The sequence below is a fragment of the Desmodus rotundus genome, chromosome 7 (assembly GCF_022682495.2).
Source record: "Desmodus rotundus isolate HL8 chromosome 7, HLdesRot8A.1, whole genome shotgun sequence".
Taxonomy (NCBI): domain Eukaryota; kingdom Metazoa; phylum Chordata; class Mammalia; order Chiroptera; family Phyllostomidae; genus Desmodus; species Desmodus rotundus.
In genome coordinates this window covers 107,618,400-107,637,983 of record NC_071393.1, presented here as the reverse complement: position 1 = coordinate 107,637,983, position 19,584 = coordinate 107,618,400, and the positions used below count along the sequence as shown (strand labels likewise).

General features: G+C 37.2%; 1 protein-coding gene across 1 annotated transcript in view; it reads left to right on the top strand.

The window, feature by feature from the left end:
* Positions 1-19,584, top strand: part of KCNH5 (potassium voltage-gated channel subfamily H member 5) — a 245,160-nt gene that overhangs the window by 155,023 nt on the left and 70,553 nt on the right. The window contains exon 8 of the mRNA XM_024567911.3: positions 1,489-1,688. Coding sequence (XP_024423679.1) covers positions 1,489-1,688 — 200 coding nt within the window. The remainder of the gene's footprint in view (positions 1-1,488; positions 1,689-19,584) is intronic.

Below are 19,584 nucleotides of genomic sequence, written 5' to 3'. Positions count from 1 at the left end.
GTTAACATTATTTCTGTTTGTTTTTCTTAATACCACAATAGTGTAATAGAGATGTTAAGTCTGTGATTACCTCTATTATTTTTTAATAAAGGTTTAAAGATCCAGTTGAGAATGTCAGCACTATATTCTTCTTATTCAGTTTTAACAAAACATCATCTATCTTGAAAACTATCCATACTGACATCAAAATTCCTAAGTAAGCAGAAAACTGGCTAAATATTTATAAAATTATAGCTTCCTGTTGTAAAATTATAATTTGTTGTATTCAGAGAACAATTGTTCTTGAAAGAAACGAATTATTTTCTGAAAGTATGTTAAGGATCTTAAGTTGCTTCCCTAGCTTGATTTTGTATCACTTCCGTCAGAAGGGATTTGTTTGATGAAATAGCAAAGTGAAACAGTCCATACTTTGTTTAGAGGAGTCATTTTACTCAAAGGCTTGGAGGATGGAAAATGGAAATGATCCTTGTCTGATATTCTACTAAATTGTCGAGTGCTTATGGGATGCTCATAGCTATAAAAATCGCATTTACTGAATATTAAGGTGAATACAGTACTGCCCTCGTTCAAAAGAGCTTAGTGTTAACAAGGGGGTAAATTTAAGGTACAGGATAGGGTGGGGTTTTGTGCAGTTGGGGGTGTGTTTGGTTTGGGGTGAACTCAGCTGCTTTTCAAAGCTTGTAGACCTGAGTGGCCTGACCAGATGTGAAGAGAAAAGGGTTGGTAATTTATGGATTGAGCGAGGAGGTCATAGTCAGGGGCATTACAAAACCCTCTCCCATTAGTGGGCTCCTATATATAAGTACACGGGTCTGCAAGCTGGCTGTCCTCTTAATTAAAATGATGGCATCAAAAAATTTACGACACTGGTGTAATGAGATGGGTTTACTACCTTGAGTTTTTAGGCACTCCCAAAGTTTTATTTTAGCTGTTAATTCCAACCGTGTTTCTCCTCAGAACCTTCTAAAAATGGAACAATTTAATCTGTCTCCATTCCCTATATTTCTTGTGCTCTGTCAACAATATTTACAAGTAGGGAAGTAGTCCGAACGCTGGAAGGTGCAAGAAGCAGTGAGAAAGAGTGTGCATTTCTGAAATGGATCATCAGTCCCTGGAAAATTCAAATGATTAGGCTTCATTCCGCAGGATGAGGCTGGAAGATAACTTAAGTCATAAGGTTAGAATTCTTTAGGTAAATTATAATTTTGGATCATTAATTCTTCACAAAATCTGTTAAGCCCACTCTCAGGGTTTGCCACATTGACAAGAGTGTTTGTTGCACGCTCATAAAATCATGTTTCTCTTACTGAAGGTAATGTTTACTGAATGAATACCAGATTCCAGGCACTCTCTTCTTAGGGGTTAACATGCATTAACCCCTCAAGTTTATAAAGACATCTCTGTCACATTTTTCATCTATTGAGCCAATATTCATATTTTTTTTCACTTGGGATATTTGTTTCATTTTCATCATTTCTTCTCTTTCAGCTCTCCTTTATGCAACTATTTTTGGAAATGTTACCACAATTTTCCAGCAAATGTATGCCAACACCAACCGATACCATGAGATGCTGAATAATGTACGGGACTTCCTGAAGCTCTATCAGGTCCCCAAAGGCCTTAGTGAACGAGTCATGGATTACATTGTCTCAACGTGGTCCATGTCTAAAGGCATCGACACAGAGAAGGTATGGGTGATTGTTGCTGTTGTTACTTATTTTCTACTTCAATCCGATCTTCAGAGGCCTGGAGTTTCCCCCTCACATATTGCTTGTATAATTGCTTCATAAATGCTACTCTATTTCAGAAGTAACATATTAATCAATCATATTATTGAGTGCTTAGGAGGTGCAAAACACTCAGCCATTAATCATCAATTAGTTCTAGTCATCACACTTAATTTAGAAATTGTGGTTCCTGAAAACAGCTAATTACTGCATTTTCATAAAACATTCTTATTACCACTCAGAGTAATTTCCTGCATTCCTCCAAAACTCTTAACAGTGTTGCCATTTCTCCTGGTCTATTTTATTCCTTTGACTTTTTGCCCATTTTAAATTTAGAAAGCAACTTCCTTGCTTATAAACTGAAAAATTATGTTTGCTATCCTCCACTTAAATCTCTCCCCTTTCTCTCACATGTTTATAAAGCAACTTATAATTCTTATTTTTTCCCATACAAATCTATTAAGTAGATACCCTCATCCCCATTCATTTGACATCTCTCATTTCTTGTTTGTATTTTCATGGAACCTTAAAAATTTTTTCCCCTCTATCTCGTATTAGGGGCAAAGAAGGAACTGAAGGTCTCCTCACAATAAACAAAACCAAATTTTAAAAAATTTCCACTTCTGCCCTGCTCAGTGGGTTGGGCGTCGTCCTGCAAACCGAAAGGTCACTGGGTCAATTCTGGTTGGATTATATGCCTGGGTTGTGGGCCAGGTTCCCGGTTGGGGGCACGCGAGAGGTAAACAACTGATGTTTCTCTTCCTTCATTTCTCCCTTCCCTCTCCTGTCTCTAAAAGTAAATAAAAATAAAATCTAAAAAATATTCCCACCTCCTGCACCCAACTGATGCACACAAGCGTTTTAGAGAAAACTGATTGTGAGCTATGTTACTTTGTAAGCATCAGTGGAGACTTTTATTTTTAGGTACTGATTTTTGACAGATGATAGTGTTTATGGCACATTACTTTCCTTGCCATTTCCCACAAATTTGATTCGTTCTCTTAATTACATGAGGTTGACTTGTTTTTCTCTAAGACTTGCTCAACAAGTACCTTTCAAAGTTAGTGGGAAAGAGCAAATGAGTAAAGTAGGTGTTTAATTGGGGGAATTTCATGAAACTGCAGTTTTTTAAGCCAGAGCAGGCATTGCTAGGAGTAGAGGGTTGAGGGGACGTATAGAGAATGAACACGGAAGGTGAAAATTGAGGGAGAGAAGTCTCAGAGGGTGTGCGGGTAATAGTTCAAGGGCAACTATTTGGGAGGATGGTGAAAGAGGGTGAGATGTGCTCCCCTTAAACACTTTACAAGATGCAGTATAAATTTTCTAGTTAAATAGCCACTTAACGTGAAAAATGTGACCGCAGAGGAGAAAAGGACAAAGTACATTTCCATGGAATTTGATTAATATGTAAATGAGTCAATAAATGGTTGGTAGGGAGGGTATCCAAAGAAAGAACAGAATCTTCCTCAGAGGGGCAGATGTGAGTCAGTGTTTAAAACTTAGATGCAGGATGTCCTTTGAGGTCCACATTCAGGGAAACTGAGATCCAGAGGCAACTATCTACCTTGTCCATCACCATCTCAGGTAGAAGCTTTACTTTCCAGAAAATACAGTGGGGTCACGTGGTAGCTGACAGAAATGTCAGTAAAATGATGGAATAATGGCCTTTTATGTGAGAAAAGAGCCGGACTTGTAGCCTGTGCCACTTCTGGGGGACCTGGTCAACTCCCTGCTTTATGACATTGTTAGGGTATGATGCACTGGCATGGGGTGTTGGCACGGCACATGCCGTGTAGCAGTAAATGATTTCTGGGTTCCTATTATTTACCACAATTTTTTGGTGTTCATAATTTGTAGTCACAGAAATGTACTTCTGATTAATAGAGTATCCACTTGAGTAAAAGGAAAAAATAGGTAGAGAGGCTAATATTAAAAGTAAAATAAAATTTTAATTCAAAGGAAAAGATTTTTAAAGAAATAAGGATAAATATCAAAATGAATTAGCTTTTGGGAAAAAATCATGCTTGTGCCTTCTAAGTGAATGGGAAGTCTTTGAGCAAACTCCCAGACCTATGTTAATTTCTTCCAGCCTATTAAGAACCCCCCCCCCCCCCCAGATGCATAAGAACTAACCATAACAGCAATGTAAATGGACAGACATAGGCCAAAGTCTGGGCCTGGGAAGGGGGTATAGGAGATTTCCACTAATTGCATAGGCAATGATGGTGAATTTAAAAATGTATTCTTATACTACATACTAAATGCTATACCAAATAAGAAGAAAACAAAAATAGGCATCTAGATCTCTGGTTTAGTAGTAGACCTAACAACCAGGGAGAAGACTTATATTCCTATTAGGCATTCAGTTATATGACTAATAAATAGTATATGAGGTCTGTCTGGAAAAAGTCTAACCATTGTTAAAATAAAGAGAACAGTGCGTGTGAATCAGTGTGGACTGGAATGCGCATGAGTGAATGATAATGACTTTACTGTACCAGTCAGCGTGGGTGATAGATGCCATTGAGTGAGCATGTGTACTCTGTAGCCATTGCATTCAGAATGACTGAGCGAGTGGCACAATGAGTCTGCATCCACTTTTGCATTAAGCTTGAACATTCCTCCGTGAAACTATTTGGATGATTCAGAAGGCAGCCACTATGCGCAACTGGTGATTGGCAGCATCATCGCTGCAACTTGCTCGCTCATTGAGCATCTCACCTAGTGTAGAGTTTTTTGGCAAAACATCAAATCACCCAGGTAACTCAGTCCACCTACAGCCTAGATTTGGCTCCCGGTGACTTACGACTTTTCTCCAAACTAAAATCACCTTTGAAAGGGAAGAGATTTCAGACCATTGATGAGATTTAGGAAAATACAACAGGGCAGCTGATGGTGACTGGGAGAACTGTGTGAGGTCCCAAGGGGCCTACTGTGCAGGGGACTGAGGCATCTTTGTCCTATGTACAATGTTTCTTGTCTCTTGTATCTTCTTCAATAAATGTCTGTTTTTCACATGACATGGCTGGATGCCTTCTGGACAGACCTTGTATAAAACACATAACTTTAAAATATTATAATAAAGTAGTGAGGTATAGACGCAAGAATTAGTAGCCAAAAGAAAGAGAGGGAATAGGTATCTCCGAACTAGACTTTACTGTGGGTAAGAACTGAATATAAGTGAAAGGACACATTGCAAAGACAGAATTGATATATTACTTAATATAATTATAACATGAGCTAAAAATCTAAGAAAATGTTTTATGAGAGTCTGTCTACATGACTTAACATAAATATCAGAGGACTGAGCGTTTAAAAAGTAAGAAATGATAAAGTATTAGAAGAAAACACAGATGTTTTTGTATGTATTAAAGCAATGGAATACATAATGAAGTAATAAATAGATTTGATTAGAAAATGTAAAACTTCTCATACCAAAAACTACGCAAATGAAAGAATTTGCAATAAATATCGTAAGTGAAAGATGAATTATCTTAATGTGTAAAGGTGATTTTGTAAATCAGTAAGAAGAACCAAGGACAAAAATGAGCTGAGCACATAGGTAATTTATAGAAGACAAAAATACAAATTACTAATAAACATACAAAAATATTGTTTTTACTTGTAATGAATTAATATTGAAACAACAAGAAACCATTTTCGATCTGCCAAATGGACAAAAAAATGCCCAGTCTTAGACAAGGCTGTAGTGACTGACACTATCATATAATTTTGGTCTGTGTGTAATTTGATAGGGCATTGCCTGAATGAAGTTTGACCAAGATAATATCCTAAACTTGGAATAACCTAGAGCTTAGTCCTGTGCCTCTTCTTTTTCTGACTATATTCTTTCCTCCAATGATATCATGTAATCCACTTATTTTAGTAATATATGCTAATACCATTGAAATACACATACTCATCTTTGAACTATTCCCTGAACTGTAGACTTTCCTATCCAATTGTCTACTCATGTCCAGTGAAATTGTCCAGAAGTGAACTCCCAAACATCTCCTATCAACCTCCTCCACTGACATTCTTTCCCAATGCAATTAATGGAAGCTCCAACCCTCGGTTGCTTAGGGTAAAAACCCCCACATTAAAACCTCCACCAAATTTTGTTGGCTCCATCTCCAGATCTTATCACCTTTATTGCTATTACCTTGTTCAAGTCCCTGTCACGCTCTATCTGGGTTATTGTATAGCCAAATAACTGTGCTTTTATCTTTGTCTCCATATAGTGTATTCTCAGCATTACAGCCCATGAGTTTATATGACTTCCCTAACAAACCTTTCTATTTGTCCATCCATCCATCCATCCATCATCTATATATCTTTTATATATTCATCTTTACTATGGGATATTTTTTTTAAATTTTTATTTATTTATTTTTAGATAGAGGGGAAAGGAAGGAGACAGGGAGAGAAACATCAATGTGTGGTTGCCTCTCACACGCCCCCTACTGGGGGCCTGGCCCAAAACCCAGGAATGTGCCCTGACTGAGAATCGAACTAGAGACCCTTTGGTTCGCAGGTCACACTCAGTCCACTGAGCCACTCCACCCAGGGCTGGGATTTTTTGATAATAAGAATGAGATTGATTGAGCCTGTTAAAAACACAAGAGTAGAAAAAAATGAAAGGCTGATGACAGTAATGATATAAATTCTGTAATTGTAGTTATAAAATCTTAGAAACATGAATGTACTTGATGATGTCACTTTAGTAAAGTTTCTCAATTTTAACAAATATTCCATATTTGAGGTTAGAGATTTCTATTAGATTTCCTATTCTTCAATAAGCCAAATACTTGTCTTACTGTATTTCTTGTCTCACATTTTGTTGATTGTTTCTTTCAAATATTTTATTAATGGTGGTTGTTACCAGATTTAACTATGGGTATATAATGAAAAAGATTGAAATATAATGTGTGAAACTAAATGCCTTTGTTCTGATGCTCCTCTTGTTACTTCTAGAAGGGCTATATTTTTTAGTTGCTAGTAAAATAGAATTTAATGGAGCATGGCAGCTAATTACAGAAAAACCTTCACCCCAATTACTGAGATTTCCTTCTATCATTTCTACATACTTAGTTTTATAGATTTTTTAAATTCAAAACTAGAAGCAAATTAATCACTGTGATTTAATTCAGTCTTAACTTGCCTTATGTGAATAATGCTTCCTCTAATACAAATTGTGGCATTAAAATCAGTGCTTATGTGGAGATTGTAGCATTTTTATCATCAAAGGTAGCCTTAGGTGATTTTTTTTTTAATTTATAGATCAGTACCTAGATTAATTTTATTTGGTTGAAAGTACTTTATTGACTATTAATTACAATTGTTGCTTTAGATTCTTTTAAAATTTAATAACCAAAGCCTATCCTCTGGGCTTTGATACTTGCTAATATTCTGTGCACTTAAAAGACAAGAGAAATGGGTGGAATGGGTGAAGATTTACAAGGGAAAGAGGAGATTATGGAAAAAATAGAAAGGAGGTCAGTTAAAGCTGAAACAATGTATCCTACAGTTTGAAATGACTTTACTGGGAAATAATTCAAATGAAGTTGATGGCTAGAGACTTTGTTTTCAGCTTTGGGAGTCATATGAAAGAATTGTAAGTGCCCATCAGTAAATGAATGGATCAAAAACTATGGTACATTTACATGATGGAATACTATGCAGCAGAAAGAAAGAAGGAACTCCTACCCTCATGACAGCCTGCATGGAACTGGAGAGCATTATGCTAAGCTAAATAAACCAGGTGTGAAAGACAAATACCATATGATTTCACCTATAAGTGGAACCTAATCAACAAAGCAAACAAGCAAGCAAAATATAACCAGAGACACTGAGATTAAGAGCAAACCGACAGAGAAGAGGTGGGAGGGGATACTGGGAGGGAAAGCGGGAAGCGTTTTCAGGAACACAGGAACATAAAGGACACATGGACAAAACCAAGAGGGGGTGGGATCAGGGGTGAGAGGTGGGGATGGCTGGGGTTGTGGGGAGAAGGGGGAATGGAGACAAATGTACTAGAACAACAATAAAAAAAGAGAAAACATGCACAACTTGTATAATATGTAGACCGGATATTTCCTTCTCATCATATTGGATTTTTTTCATCTTGTTTTATACAGTGAAGTTTAACATTAACCCTGTCATCATATTCTAATTTTTAATGTCTTTTTTTCTAGTATGTAGTTTGGAAAAATCAGTAGAAACAGCTCTTTGGTTTTCATTTCTTTTTCATGTGTTTTATAATAAGCATAAAATACCAGTGGGAAGATCCCATTATATGATAAGTTCTGGCAGAATTATGCACAATATTCAAGCACAATTATGCCTTTAGAATTTAAAGAAATTGAGATTTTGAATATTTTAAAATCTTAGTTTATTTTTAAACCTAATCTATCACAGAAGCACTCTACTTCCTCCAAATAGAGTAGGCAATATATTTTTTTCTGTAAGTAGAAGTAACTTCCTTTTAATCAATTTACTTTAATATATATTTTTAATTTAGAAAAGCATCTCTAAATATGTCTTTGTATTCATAAATGTAAAAAACAGGGATGACGTGGTTATACATACATGGCATCATTTTCTTGACTCAATGATTAAATGCTTCAAGAGGTTCCTATGGCAATATACAGCTGACCCCAAAAGTGAAGGCAGCGGCCTTCCAAGAAGAGCTCCACAGACAGATGTGCTGGGTTCAATGCCCTGCCATGTAAATGCATGCATGTGAATACATGTATAGTAGAAGGAAACTGAGTTGGTCTTAAGGTTCATTCAAGGACATTTGTCTTTGGATCTAGAGAGGTAATAACCATCCCAATACAGTCCATGTTAATACAGCTTCTAGCTGCATATTTTTTTAAATGTTATTTTATTTTTTACTGTTGTTCAAGTACAGTTGTCCCCATTTCCCCCCCACCACTCCTCCCTGCCCCACCATCCTTACCTCCCACCATCAGTCCTACCCCCTTTGGCTTTCTCCATGGGTCCTTTATACATTTTCCATGATGACCCTTCCCCTCTCCACCAGCCCCCCAGCCATTATCCCCTCCCACCTCCTCTCTGGTTACTGTCAGTTTGTTCTTAATTTCAATGTCTCTGGTTACATTTTGCTTGTTTGCTTTGCTGATTAGGTTCCACTTATAGGTGAGATCATACGGTATTTGTCTTTCACTGCCTGGCTTCTTTCGCTTAGCATGCACTCCAGTTCCATGCATGCTGTCATGAAGTGTAGGAGCTGCTGCTTTCTTTCTACTGTGTAGTAGTCCATTGTGTGACTGTACCATAGTTCTTTGATCTGCTCATTTACTGATGGGCACTTAGGTTGCTTTCAACACTCGGCTATTGTAAATTGTTCCAGCTGGCTATTTTAAAAGAAATATTATCAAATGGCCACACACACACCAGAAGATAATCATGAAGGTATAAAATTCTGGGAATCTTGTTATAAGTCTCATAGTTAAAGGAAATATGAATATTTAGTTTGGTTAATTGAAGACTTGGGGAGAATTATGACAAGTGACTTAATGTATTTGCAACAACATGGGTGGACCTAGAGAATATTATGCTGAGAGAAGTAAGTCAGTGAGAAAAAGCTAAGAACCTTGTGATTTCATGCATTTGGGGTATAAAACTGAAACTGACAGACACAGATGGCAGTAGGGTAGTTCCCAGAGGGAAGGGGGTGGGGGAGTAGTAGAGGATAAAAGGGGCCAAATATATGGTGACAGAAGATGATTTTTGGGGGGGGGGCATCTAAAAACATTGAACTTTTATTTTTTTATTTTTTATTTTTTATTTTTAAAATTTTTATTGTTATTCAATTACAGTTGTATGCCTTTTCTCCCCATCCCTCCACCCCACCCCAGCTGAACCCACTTCCCTCCCCCACCTGCACCCTCCCCCTTGATTTTGTCCATGTGTCCTTTATAGTAGTTGACAGAAGATGATTTCACTTTGCGTGGTGTGCATACGATGCAATGTACAGATCCGCGTCGTGGAAATGTACACCTGAAACCTGTATAATCTTGTTAACCAATGCCATTCCAATAAATTTAATTAATTTAAAAAATTAAAATAAGAATATTCAAAGTATTTAAAGTGCAGTGATCTATGTCATTCAGGAGAAAATTAACTCCTTACTAGTAAAGGATACAGGCAGAGTATAGTGCAGGTCCCAACACTAAGATTACATGGTTATTGTGTCTGAATGCTTTTGAGTCCTATCAGATGTTTACAATTCAAACACATATATTCAAGGGATCTTGTATAAAAAATACAGGAAGGAGACCTGACTTCAGATGGTGAAATATGATACAATATATAGATTATGTATTATGGAATTATATACATGAAACCTATGAATTTTATTAACCAGTCATCCCAATAAATTCAATACAAATTAAAAAAACTATAGAACACATTTCTGTAATAATTAGTAATTATTTCTCCCCAATTTTTTATTAGTACATGTAAATACTATAGTTTTACAAATGCAACTAACTAGTGTTTCCAAGGTGATAGAATAAATACCATCTTTAAAAAATTATGAGGACCCAGAATCCCTGAGAGGGCTAAGCTAGGCTGGGCCCATGGGACATGTCATGTTTTCCTCATAATCTTTAAGTAGATTTCTAGTTGAGCACGAGAGTCTGTGTCTAGTCCGTCATTACCAGGAACTGCATTCCTCAGCCTGGGATAGGAAAGCGTCACGCCCCAGGTACCTGGAAACCATGACTTCTATCAGTACCTAAACATGGCAGGGGAACTTAACTATTGGCACATCCACACGCACTTCTCAGTTGTTACCTGCTGAAGTATTACAGAGCAAGCAGTGTGTTATTTTGACGTTTCTCTTTCCTAGCTGACTTTCAGGCTTTATCTGAAACCTCAATTTTATTTTTCCTTTTGTGTATTAGAAGTGAAACTAAGACTCAAGGGTTTATTAGAAACATCACAAGTAGATAACGACTTTAATATTTTCTGTGATAGTAATTTGGAATATGCAAGTATATGTATAGTTTGTCGTGGCTTTTGGCATAGTTTAAGAATGCTCCACTTTAAGCTTTATTTTAATGTTAACTAATGTTAGCTAAAAAGGAAGCTTTTTTGTGTCAGGTAGTAGGCAGTATGAGTCTTCTCTATTGTGGATTATTAAGGACAGGGGAATGTTATATAACTAAATTAAATCCTGAATGAGTCAAACCTCTCTCTAGGAATTATATTAACTGCATTCTTTTTATGTTCCATGTTGAAATTACTTTAGTGCACTAGTGTGGGCTAGTTTGTATTTCATTTTCCCATCACTCTGCCACTAGCCTCTGAGGAAGGGACAAAAAACCATTTGATAATAATAGTCCGGGAATAAGAAGTAGGAGTTGTCCATATGGGGCCATGGATGACTTGCTCGGTAGCCTGGCTTTATTTAGACCATGGAGGAGTGGGTTCCGTGCTCTGTGTTCCCAGCTGTGATGGAGATATCATACCACCGCCCACCTTACTTACTTAGCTGGAGGATGAAAAGCGCCCTCATAGTGCAATTATAAGTGTTAGCAAGTAATTTAGTCTATGGTGGTTATAGTTGATTTCTCCTTTACCAGTTGTAAACTACAGGAACTAAGTCATGCCTTGCACCATATTTAATCTTAAGTCTTTACCTGGTATTTAGTACACATTGTTGTCTTTAAATATAGATGAAAATGGAACCTCATTTGGAGAGTAATTCGGGTGAATAAAATATTTCTATATACATATATACTGAATGCAAAGACACAAATACAATTTAGACTTCTAGGGAAAATGAAACCATGAATGAATCCACAGGCTGCAGACGGTGTTGTGGTATGAGGAGGTGTTTATATCTAACCTATTATTTTGTTCTGAGCGGCCTTGATTGATCCATTTTCAAACTCTCACTAGAGTAAACCTACAGAAATGGCTATTGAAACACCTATTTTTGAGTGAGATTCTAGTGCTTCCTACACAGATTTTACAGTTTACTAGAAAAAGGTAGGGTTATGCAGATGGTTGGATTTTATAAACTGAACTTTTTTTAAAAGATATTTTTATTTCTGTGATTTCTGTTGTTATTATTTGGTTATATTTGTTATATTTTATTTTTTCTTCCAGGGCTTTGTCTGCTTCCCACCTAGTCTTGCATCTGTTTCATGGTTTTTATGATAGTGCCTAGAAGCCTTCTGTCTTTTGGCTGAGGCTGATTGCTTTTGATTTTGGGTTCATTTAAATCCTGTGAAATACTGAAAAGCCACTTTTAGCTCCTTTACTAGTAATGCCAAATAACCATAGGCGTCCCTGTTGGGCACAGCAGAAGGCAGCAAAAGGATGGAGAAAATAGAGCAAAATAGGTTAAAAGAAAGTAAAAATTGTTATGTAAGAAAGAGACTCCTCAGCTGCTCACTGCGCATCAGCTCAGACAGCACTGCATGTCCTGCCCCTGGGCGTGGTCCTAGAGTCAAGGAGGTGGCCACGCGAGGGGATGGCCCGAAGGCTTTCACTCCTGCTTTTTATGAGTCTCGATCTGTCTTGAGACCTTCAAACATTCTCTTCTTTTCTTGTACAAGCATTCTTCCTCATTGTGCTTTTTTCATTTTCTTTATTGTTGTTCAATTCCAGTTTTCCCCATTTTCCCCCCATTACTTTCCCTTGCCCTACCCACCCCCACCTCCCACATTCAATCCTCTCTGCTGTTGTCTTCGTCCTTGGGTCATCTATACCAGTTCCTTGACTTCACCCTTCCCCTTCTCTCCCCCATTATCCTTCTCCTCCCTCCTCTCTGGTCACAGTCAGTTTGTTCTTTATTTCCATGTCTCTGGTTCTATTTTGCTTGCTTGTTAGTTTTGTTGATTAGGTTCCACTTATAGGTGAGATCATGTGGTAGTGTCTTTCACGGCCTGGCTTATTTCACTTAGCATAATGCTCTCCAGTTTCATCCATCATTAACAAATCAATAAACAACAAGTGCTGGCAAGGCTGTGGAGAAAAGGGAACCCTAGTACACTGTTGGTGGGAATGCAGATTGGTGTCGCCACTGTGGAAAACAGTGTGGAATTTCCTCAGAAAACTAAAAATGGAGCTACCATTTGACCTGGCAGTTCCACTGCTGGAATTAAACCCTAAGAATCCTGAAACACCAATTCAAAAGAACCTACGTACCCCAGTGTTCATAGCAGAACAATTTACAATAGCCCAGTTCTGGAAACAGCATAAGTGCCCATCAGTAAATGAGTGGATCAAAACACGGTAGTACATTTACACAATGGACACTACACAGCAGAAAGAAAAAAGGAACTCCTACCCTATGCGACAGCATGGTTAGAACTGGAGAGTATTGTACTAAGTGACAAAGCCAGGTGCTGAAAGATGAATACCATATGATCTCACCTGTAAGGGGAACCTAATCAACAAAACAAACAAGTACGCAAAATAGAATCAGAGATATTGAAATAATGAACAAACTGACAGTAACCAGAGGGGTGGGGGAGAGGGATAACGGGAAAGAAAGGGAAGGATCACCAAGGAGCATGTATAAAGGACCCATGGACAAAGTCAAAGCAGGGAGAGATTGAGGGTGGGAGATAGGGGTGGGTGGGGTGGGGGAAAGTGGTGGTGGGAAGATGGAGACAACTCTACTTGAACAACAATAAAAAAAGATTAATAAAGATAAAATTAAATGTGAATAATTTCATTTGGATTTTTCAACATGGAGTTTACTGGTGAACTCGATAAGAGGAGATTTATTAGAGTAGAGGAGACAGATGCAACATTGGGATGAGGGAGGAGTAATATGTAGTAATTAAGACAGTGTGATTTTGGCATAGGGATAACCAAATTAACATATGGTAATGATACAATTTAATGAGTTTAAAAATAACTCCAAACATATGGGGAGACCTTGTATATTATGACAGAGACAGGCCATATACATCAGTGGAAAAGACAAGACCATTCAATACATGTTATTGAGATTAATAACCCACATGAGGAAAAAAATTCAATTTAACCTCTCCTTCACATAATATCAATCAGTTCTAGACAATAAGACTTAAATATGAAAAGTGGCATTATTTTTTTACAGAAATAGAAAAATATATGTATTCTAAAATTCATAAGGAACCACAAAGGACCACGATAGCCAAAACAATCTTGAGGTAGAACAAAACTGGAGGCATCACACTTCCTGATTACAAAATATAATTCAAATATATAGTAATTAAAACAGTATGTTACCAGCATAAAGACTGACATACAGACCCTGGCACAGAACAGAGAGCTGAGAAATGAACTCATACGTACATAGTCAACTGATCTTTGACAAGGGTGCAAATAATTCACAATGGGGAAAGGATAGTCTTCAACAATGGTGTTGGGAAAACTGGATATTCTCATGCAAAAAAATGAAATTGGATCCTTACTATAAACCATACTCATAAGTCAACTCAAAATGGATTAAACATAAACATAAGACCTGAAACTATAAATCTCCTAGAAGAAACCACAGGGGAAAGCTTCTTGCCATTGGTCTTGGCAGTGACTTCTTCTATATGACGGGCAGCAAGAGCAAAAACAGACAAGTGGAACTACATCACACTAGCAAGCTCTGCACAGAAAAAGAAACAATGGAGTTTAGAAGACAGCCTACCAAATGGAAAACATATTTGTAAATGCTATATCTGACAAGGGGTTAGTAATCAAAATATGTAAGGAATTCATACAACTTAATAGTAAAAAAAAAACCAATGACCTAATTTAAAACTGGGCAACAGCTTAAGTAGATATTTCTCTATAAAAAACATACTAAAAACCAACAGGCATATGAAAAGAGGATCAACATCACTAATCATGTGGAAAATGTCAGTCAAAATCCATTTCCCTGATATTACCTTGTACCTATTAGGATGGCTGCACTAAAGAACCAAAAGATAACAAGTGTTAGCAGGGTGCATCTGTGAAAAACAGTACGGAGGTTCTCAAAAATCAAAAATAGTACATCATATTATCTAGCAACCCCACTTTGGCTATTTACCCAAAATAATTGAAATCAGGATCTGAAAGAGACATTTGTACCACCATGTTCATTGCAGTTTTATTTATAATAACCAAGATGTGGAAAAAACCTAAATGTTCATTGACAAATAAATGGATAAAGAAAATGTGGTATAGATGAGTGGATATAAAGGCTGTGGTATATTTACACAATAGAATACTACTCAGCTATAAAAAAGAAGGAAATCCTACCCTTTGCAATAAATAGCATGGTTGGACCAAGAGAGCACTGTGCTAAGTGAAATAAGCCAGTTAGAGCAAAGCAAGTACCATATGATTTCACTCAAATGTGGAATCTAATGAACAAAATAAACTAACAAATAAAATACAAACAGACTCATAGACACAGAGAACAGACTGGTGGTGGCCAGAGTGGAGGGGAGTTGAGTGGCTGGGTGAAAAAGATGGAGGGATTGAGAAGTACAGATCGGAAGTTACAAAATAGTCAGGGGAATGGAAAGTACAGTGTAGGAAATATGGTCAGTAGTACTATGTATGGTGCCAGTTGGGTCCGGGAACACTTTGTAAAGTAGGTGACTGTCTAAGCACTGTGCTGTACACCTGAAACTAATGGAAAATAATATTGAATATAAACTATAATTTTTAAAAATCTAAGAAAAAATAAATCACAGTAAAAAAGAAAAGAAGTCCAAATTGTATTGTTTAGTGAAGAAACGGCACTTATCTGTAGTAACAGAAGATAACTTTGAAACACGGGATCTGGTTAAGTTACAGAAGAAACCTATCCTTATACATTCTCTCCTTACTCACTTCCGCCTTCTACCCAGCACCTGCAGGATCACCTGTGATTGCTAGTTAAAAGAATACATCACAAACAATCATGAGCAGAAAAAAAAGCTTTCACATAAAGATAATGGAAAATAAATAAAAAACAAAACCTTTGAACACAAAAGCACAAAAAGCTATGATGATACAGAAGAAAACTAATATAAAACTCAAATTAAATTAAATATAATGAAACAAGCAATTTAAGACAGGAAAGTACTTCATAAGTCAGAAATCTGAAAATTTACAATATAGAAAGAGAAATACAGGAAGCTGATCAAAACCAGAAAATAAATAAAAGAACAAGAGATAAAATAGTCTTATAAAAAAGATTTGGCCCTGGCTGGTGTAGCTCAGTGGACTGAGTGCAGGCCTGCGAACCAAGAGTTGCTGGTTCGATTCCTGGTCGGGGCGCATGCCTGGGTTGCGGGCCGGGTCCCCGATGGGGGGGCACGTGAGAGGCAACCACTCATTGATGTTTCTCTCCCTCTCTTTCTCCCTCCCTTCCCCTCTCTCTAAAAATAAAATAAATGTTTTTTAAAAAAAAGTTTCCCAATTATTTAAAAAAAAAAAAGATATGCATGCAAGATGCCTATATTCAATGTTCTGTTATATGATGATGATTATAAAAAGATGTACGGAGGATTAAATGAGGAGAGCAAGAAGTTAATGAAACAGAAATAAAGAGATATAAAGTGTGCAGACGTGTAATAGAGAACAGGCATGAAGACCTAACATATATAATTGGTGCCTATCAAAACATGAGATAAAACAAAAATAACAGAACTAATGTTTAAAATTTAGGAAAGCATGCCTGAAACAAACAACACTCCCCAAACTATACATCTAGCCCAATACATACTGGGGAAAATGGAGCTGTTATTATAAACTCCAAGGTAATATCCTACCAGTGGGAATATGCAAATGTCAGGGAAATATAGTAGAAATGGTAGATACTGATGAGTGCCCGTTATAAGTGTATATTCATTATTTTAAAGTGAACGCTTTCAGCAGAGTTGTGTGATGTTATCTAGCCAAAGAGGGATAAGTGAGGGATGGGTTTTCATAGATATGAAGAATAATAGGAAGTGTTTATAATGATGGACAATAGGAATTATGCTATACATTCAAAAAGTGAAGACAGGAGGGGTTAATGAAAAGTGAGAAAGTACTGAGGGCGGTCAGTGGTTTGAGGATCTTAATCCAGTTAATGAACTGCTGCTGACAGTGTGCAACAATTTGCCTGTTGTAGAAGCGTCTAGAGATATTTAATTACACAGTGACTATGTTATCCACCCACCAGCCTCTTCATGTTCTATTAAGGCTCTGTATGACAATCTCTACCTTATATCAGAATGCTCTTTCTGATTCAGTCAGAAACCTTAGACAAGGGATAAGCTAAATGCAGAAATGATTGCATTTATTATGGCCGTGAGTGGGAGAAGATTAGGGTTAGTTTGAGGAGCAGAAATAAATGAAAAGATGAGAAAATTCAGGGTTAAAGGCAGGTGGCCATGCTGTTATAAATTGTTGAGAGTGTTGTCAGGTAGATTGGGTTTTTACAAAAGGGAGCGGGGTACCAATCTGAGGATCTTTCAGGAAACGTTTCTAAGAACACATTGGCGCATTCTGAATGAGACCTAGAGTGTGTTACCAGTGTGCCGCCAACTGTAACAAGTTGACCTGGGATACATTTCTGTGGTCTCTGTGTTCAGAAGCATTGTCGTGTGATAGGAAGTGCAAGAGGGCTTTAAAGTCACCCAGACCCTGGATCCTTTACTGACCTTTGTGAAATGGAAACAACAATACCTGCATTGTATACTTTCTGTAAGAATTAATTTTCATTTTCTATTTCCTTCAAAGCCTGAACTGAGTCTAAGAAAGCAATATTGAACTTCCTGCTGAGCTGTGTTTGAACCTTAGGAAAGGGAAATTTGATTTGCTGCTCCACTGAAATACTAGATACTGTGACTTCACAAGTAGGCGTAAGGCTACTGACCATCCTAGGAAAGGTATTCTTTAAGTTGCTCGGGTTATTTGGCCTTTCCCAGTATGTTGCTCACATCTCATTGATAAAATAATGTGCTTTTTGTTATGTTGTTAAAATATCTTACTAATCCAATAGACTAGAGGCTTCTGAAGGTACTGGCTGTGGGTTTTTGGTTTTGTTTTTGTTTTTTTTTTTTTGGTCTACATCCAAAAGACATAGCATGTTTCTGGCGTTCATGGGTGACCAGTGAATCCATGAACAAATGAAATAGCAAACAATGCTAGAACAGTTTGAGAGAGCTTTGAAAACTTCTGTGAACTTAGGGAAGGAGTTATTTCCTTTTCTTTGATGCTGCTGCCTCAGCTTGTTAGATCAGATAAAATTTGAAAAACTACTATACAATACATAAAGGGTTTTTTAAAGGGAAAATTATAGTTTGTTCAGTTAAAAAACATTACCGAAGGCCAAACAAACTTCTTCATCTAAATCAAAATTTCAGTACAGTTTTGAAGTGTTCTGGGCATGTAAAACGAAACTGGAATATTTTATGGAGAGCTCTGTTATAAATTATAAGGTTGCAAATTGATTTCCCAGAGCAGAGTTTTTTGGGCCAAAGCGCTTGGCTTTGTGCTAGAGGCTAAGGGCTCAAGTCAGAGTTTTGGCTTTCAGTCTACTCTGGAGCCCAGGGACAAACGACACTTGTCCCTGGTGAGATTCAGCTAATCTTCCTGTCAGGCTGGTAGATGCAAATCCAAGGCGCACAGACAGTTCTGTTGAGGGGCCTCCTCAAGAGTTGTGGGGTTTATGTAAAGCAACACAATGAAAGTGTGTTGATGGCACCAAATGCAACATCCTATTATTACTTGATGTTCTGGGGGCGCTGGTTATGGGGGAGGGCTATTGTTCTGCTCTCAAAGGGAGGAACAAAACTTCAAGCTTTTGCTAATTCAAAACTGTAACTTTTGAAAAAAGTCTTATTTTGAGATAATTGTAGATTCTTGTGCAGTCATGAGAACTAATACAGAGATTCTGTATACCTTAAGTTTCCCTCGCAGCTAGGAACTTGACTTTAATAGGAATCATCAACTTTATTCAGATTTCACCAGTTTTAAATGCACCCATTTCGCTTTCTCTCTCCCTCTCTGTTTTGGCCAAAATAACTTTATCACAAGCTTAGATTCATGTCACCACCACCGGTCAAGTTCCGAACAGTTGCCTTACCAGGGTCTCCTGTTACATCTAACTTCCCTCTTCACCCACCTTTCTAAAACCTGGCAACTACTAATTTATCCTCTGTCTCTTAGTTTTATTATTTCAAGAATGTTATATACATATAATCTTGCAGAACTTTGAGATTAGATTTTTTCATTGAGCATAATTCCCTAGAGATCCATCGAAATTATTCCCTGTAACAATAGTTTGTTCCTTTTTATTGCTGAGTAGTATGCCATGTGCTGGTTGTACCGAGTTTGTTCAACCATTCACCAGCTTAAGGCAGTTTACGTTGTTTCTGGTTTGGGGCTAATAGAGCAACTGTAAACTTTCAGGTGTAGTTTTTTGAGTGAACACAAATTTTCAGTTCTCTGGGATAAAAGCCCAAGAGTGCAATTGCCAGGTGATCTGGTAAGCATCCATTTAGTTTTGTGAGGAGTTGTCGTGCTCTTTCTCGAGTGGATATACAATTTGTATATGCAGTGTGTGAGCGATCTCATTTAGCTGTAGCCTCACTATTCAGGGTTATCACTGCTTTTTATTTTAGGCGGGTTTGATGATACCACATTGTGGTTTCAATTTGGATTTCCCTAAGGGTTAAGGATGTCGAGCATATTTTCATGTGCTTATTTTTTGTCTTGTATATTCTTGTCAGTGAAATACCTTTCCAAGCCTTCTGCCCATTTTGTGATTGGATTTTTTAATGTGAAGTTTAAAACTTCTTATAAATTTTAGATATTCATCTTTTGTTGGGTATGTGACTTGCAAGTAAATGTTTTTCCCAGTTTGTAG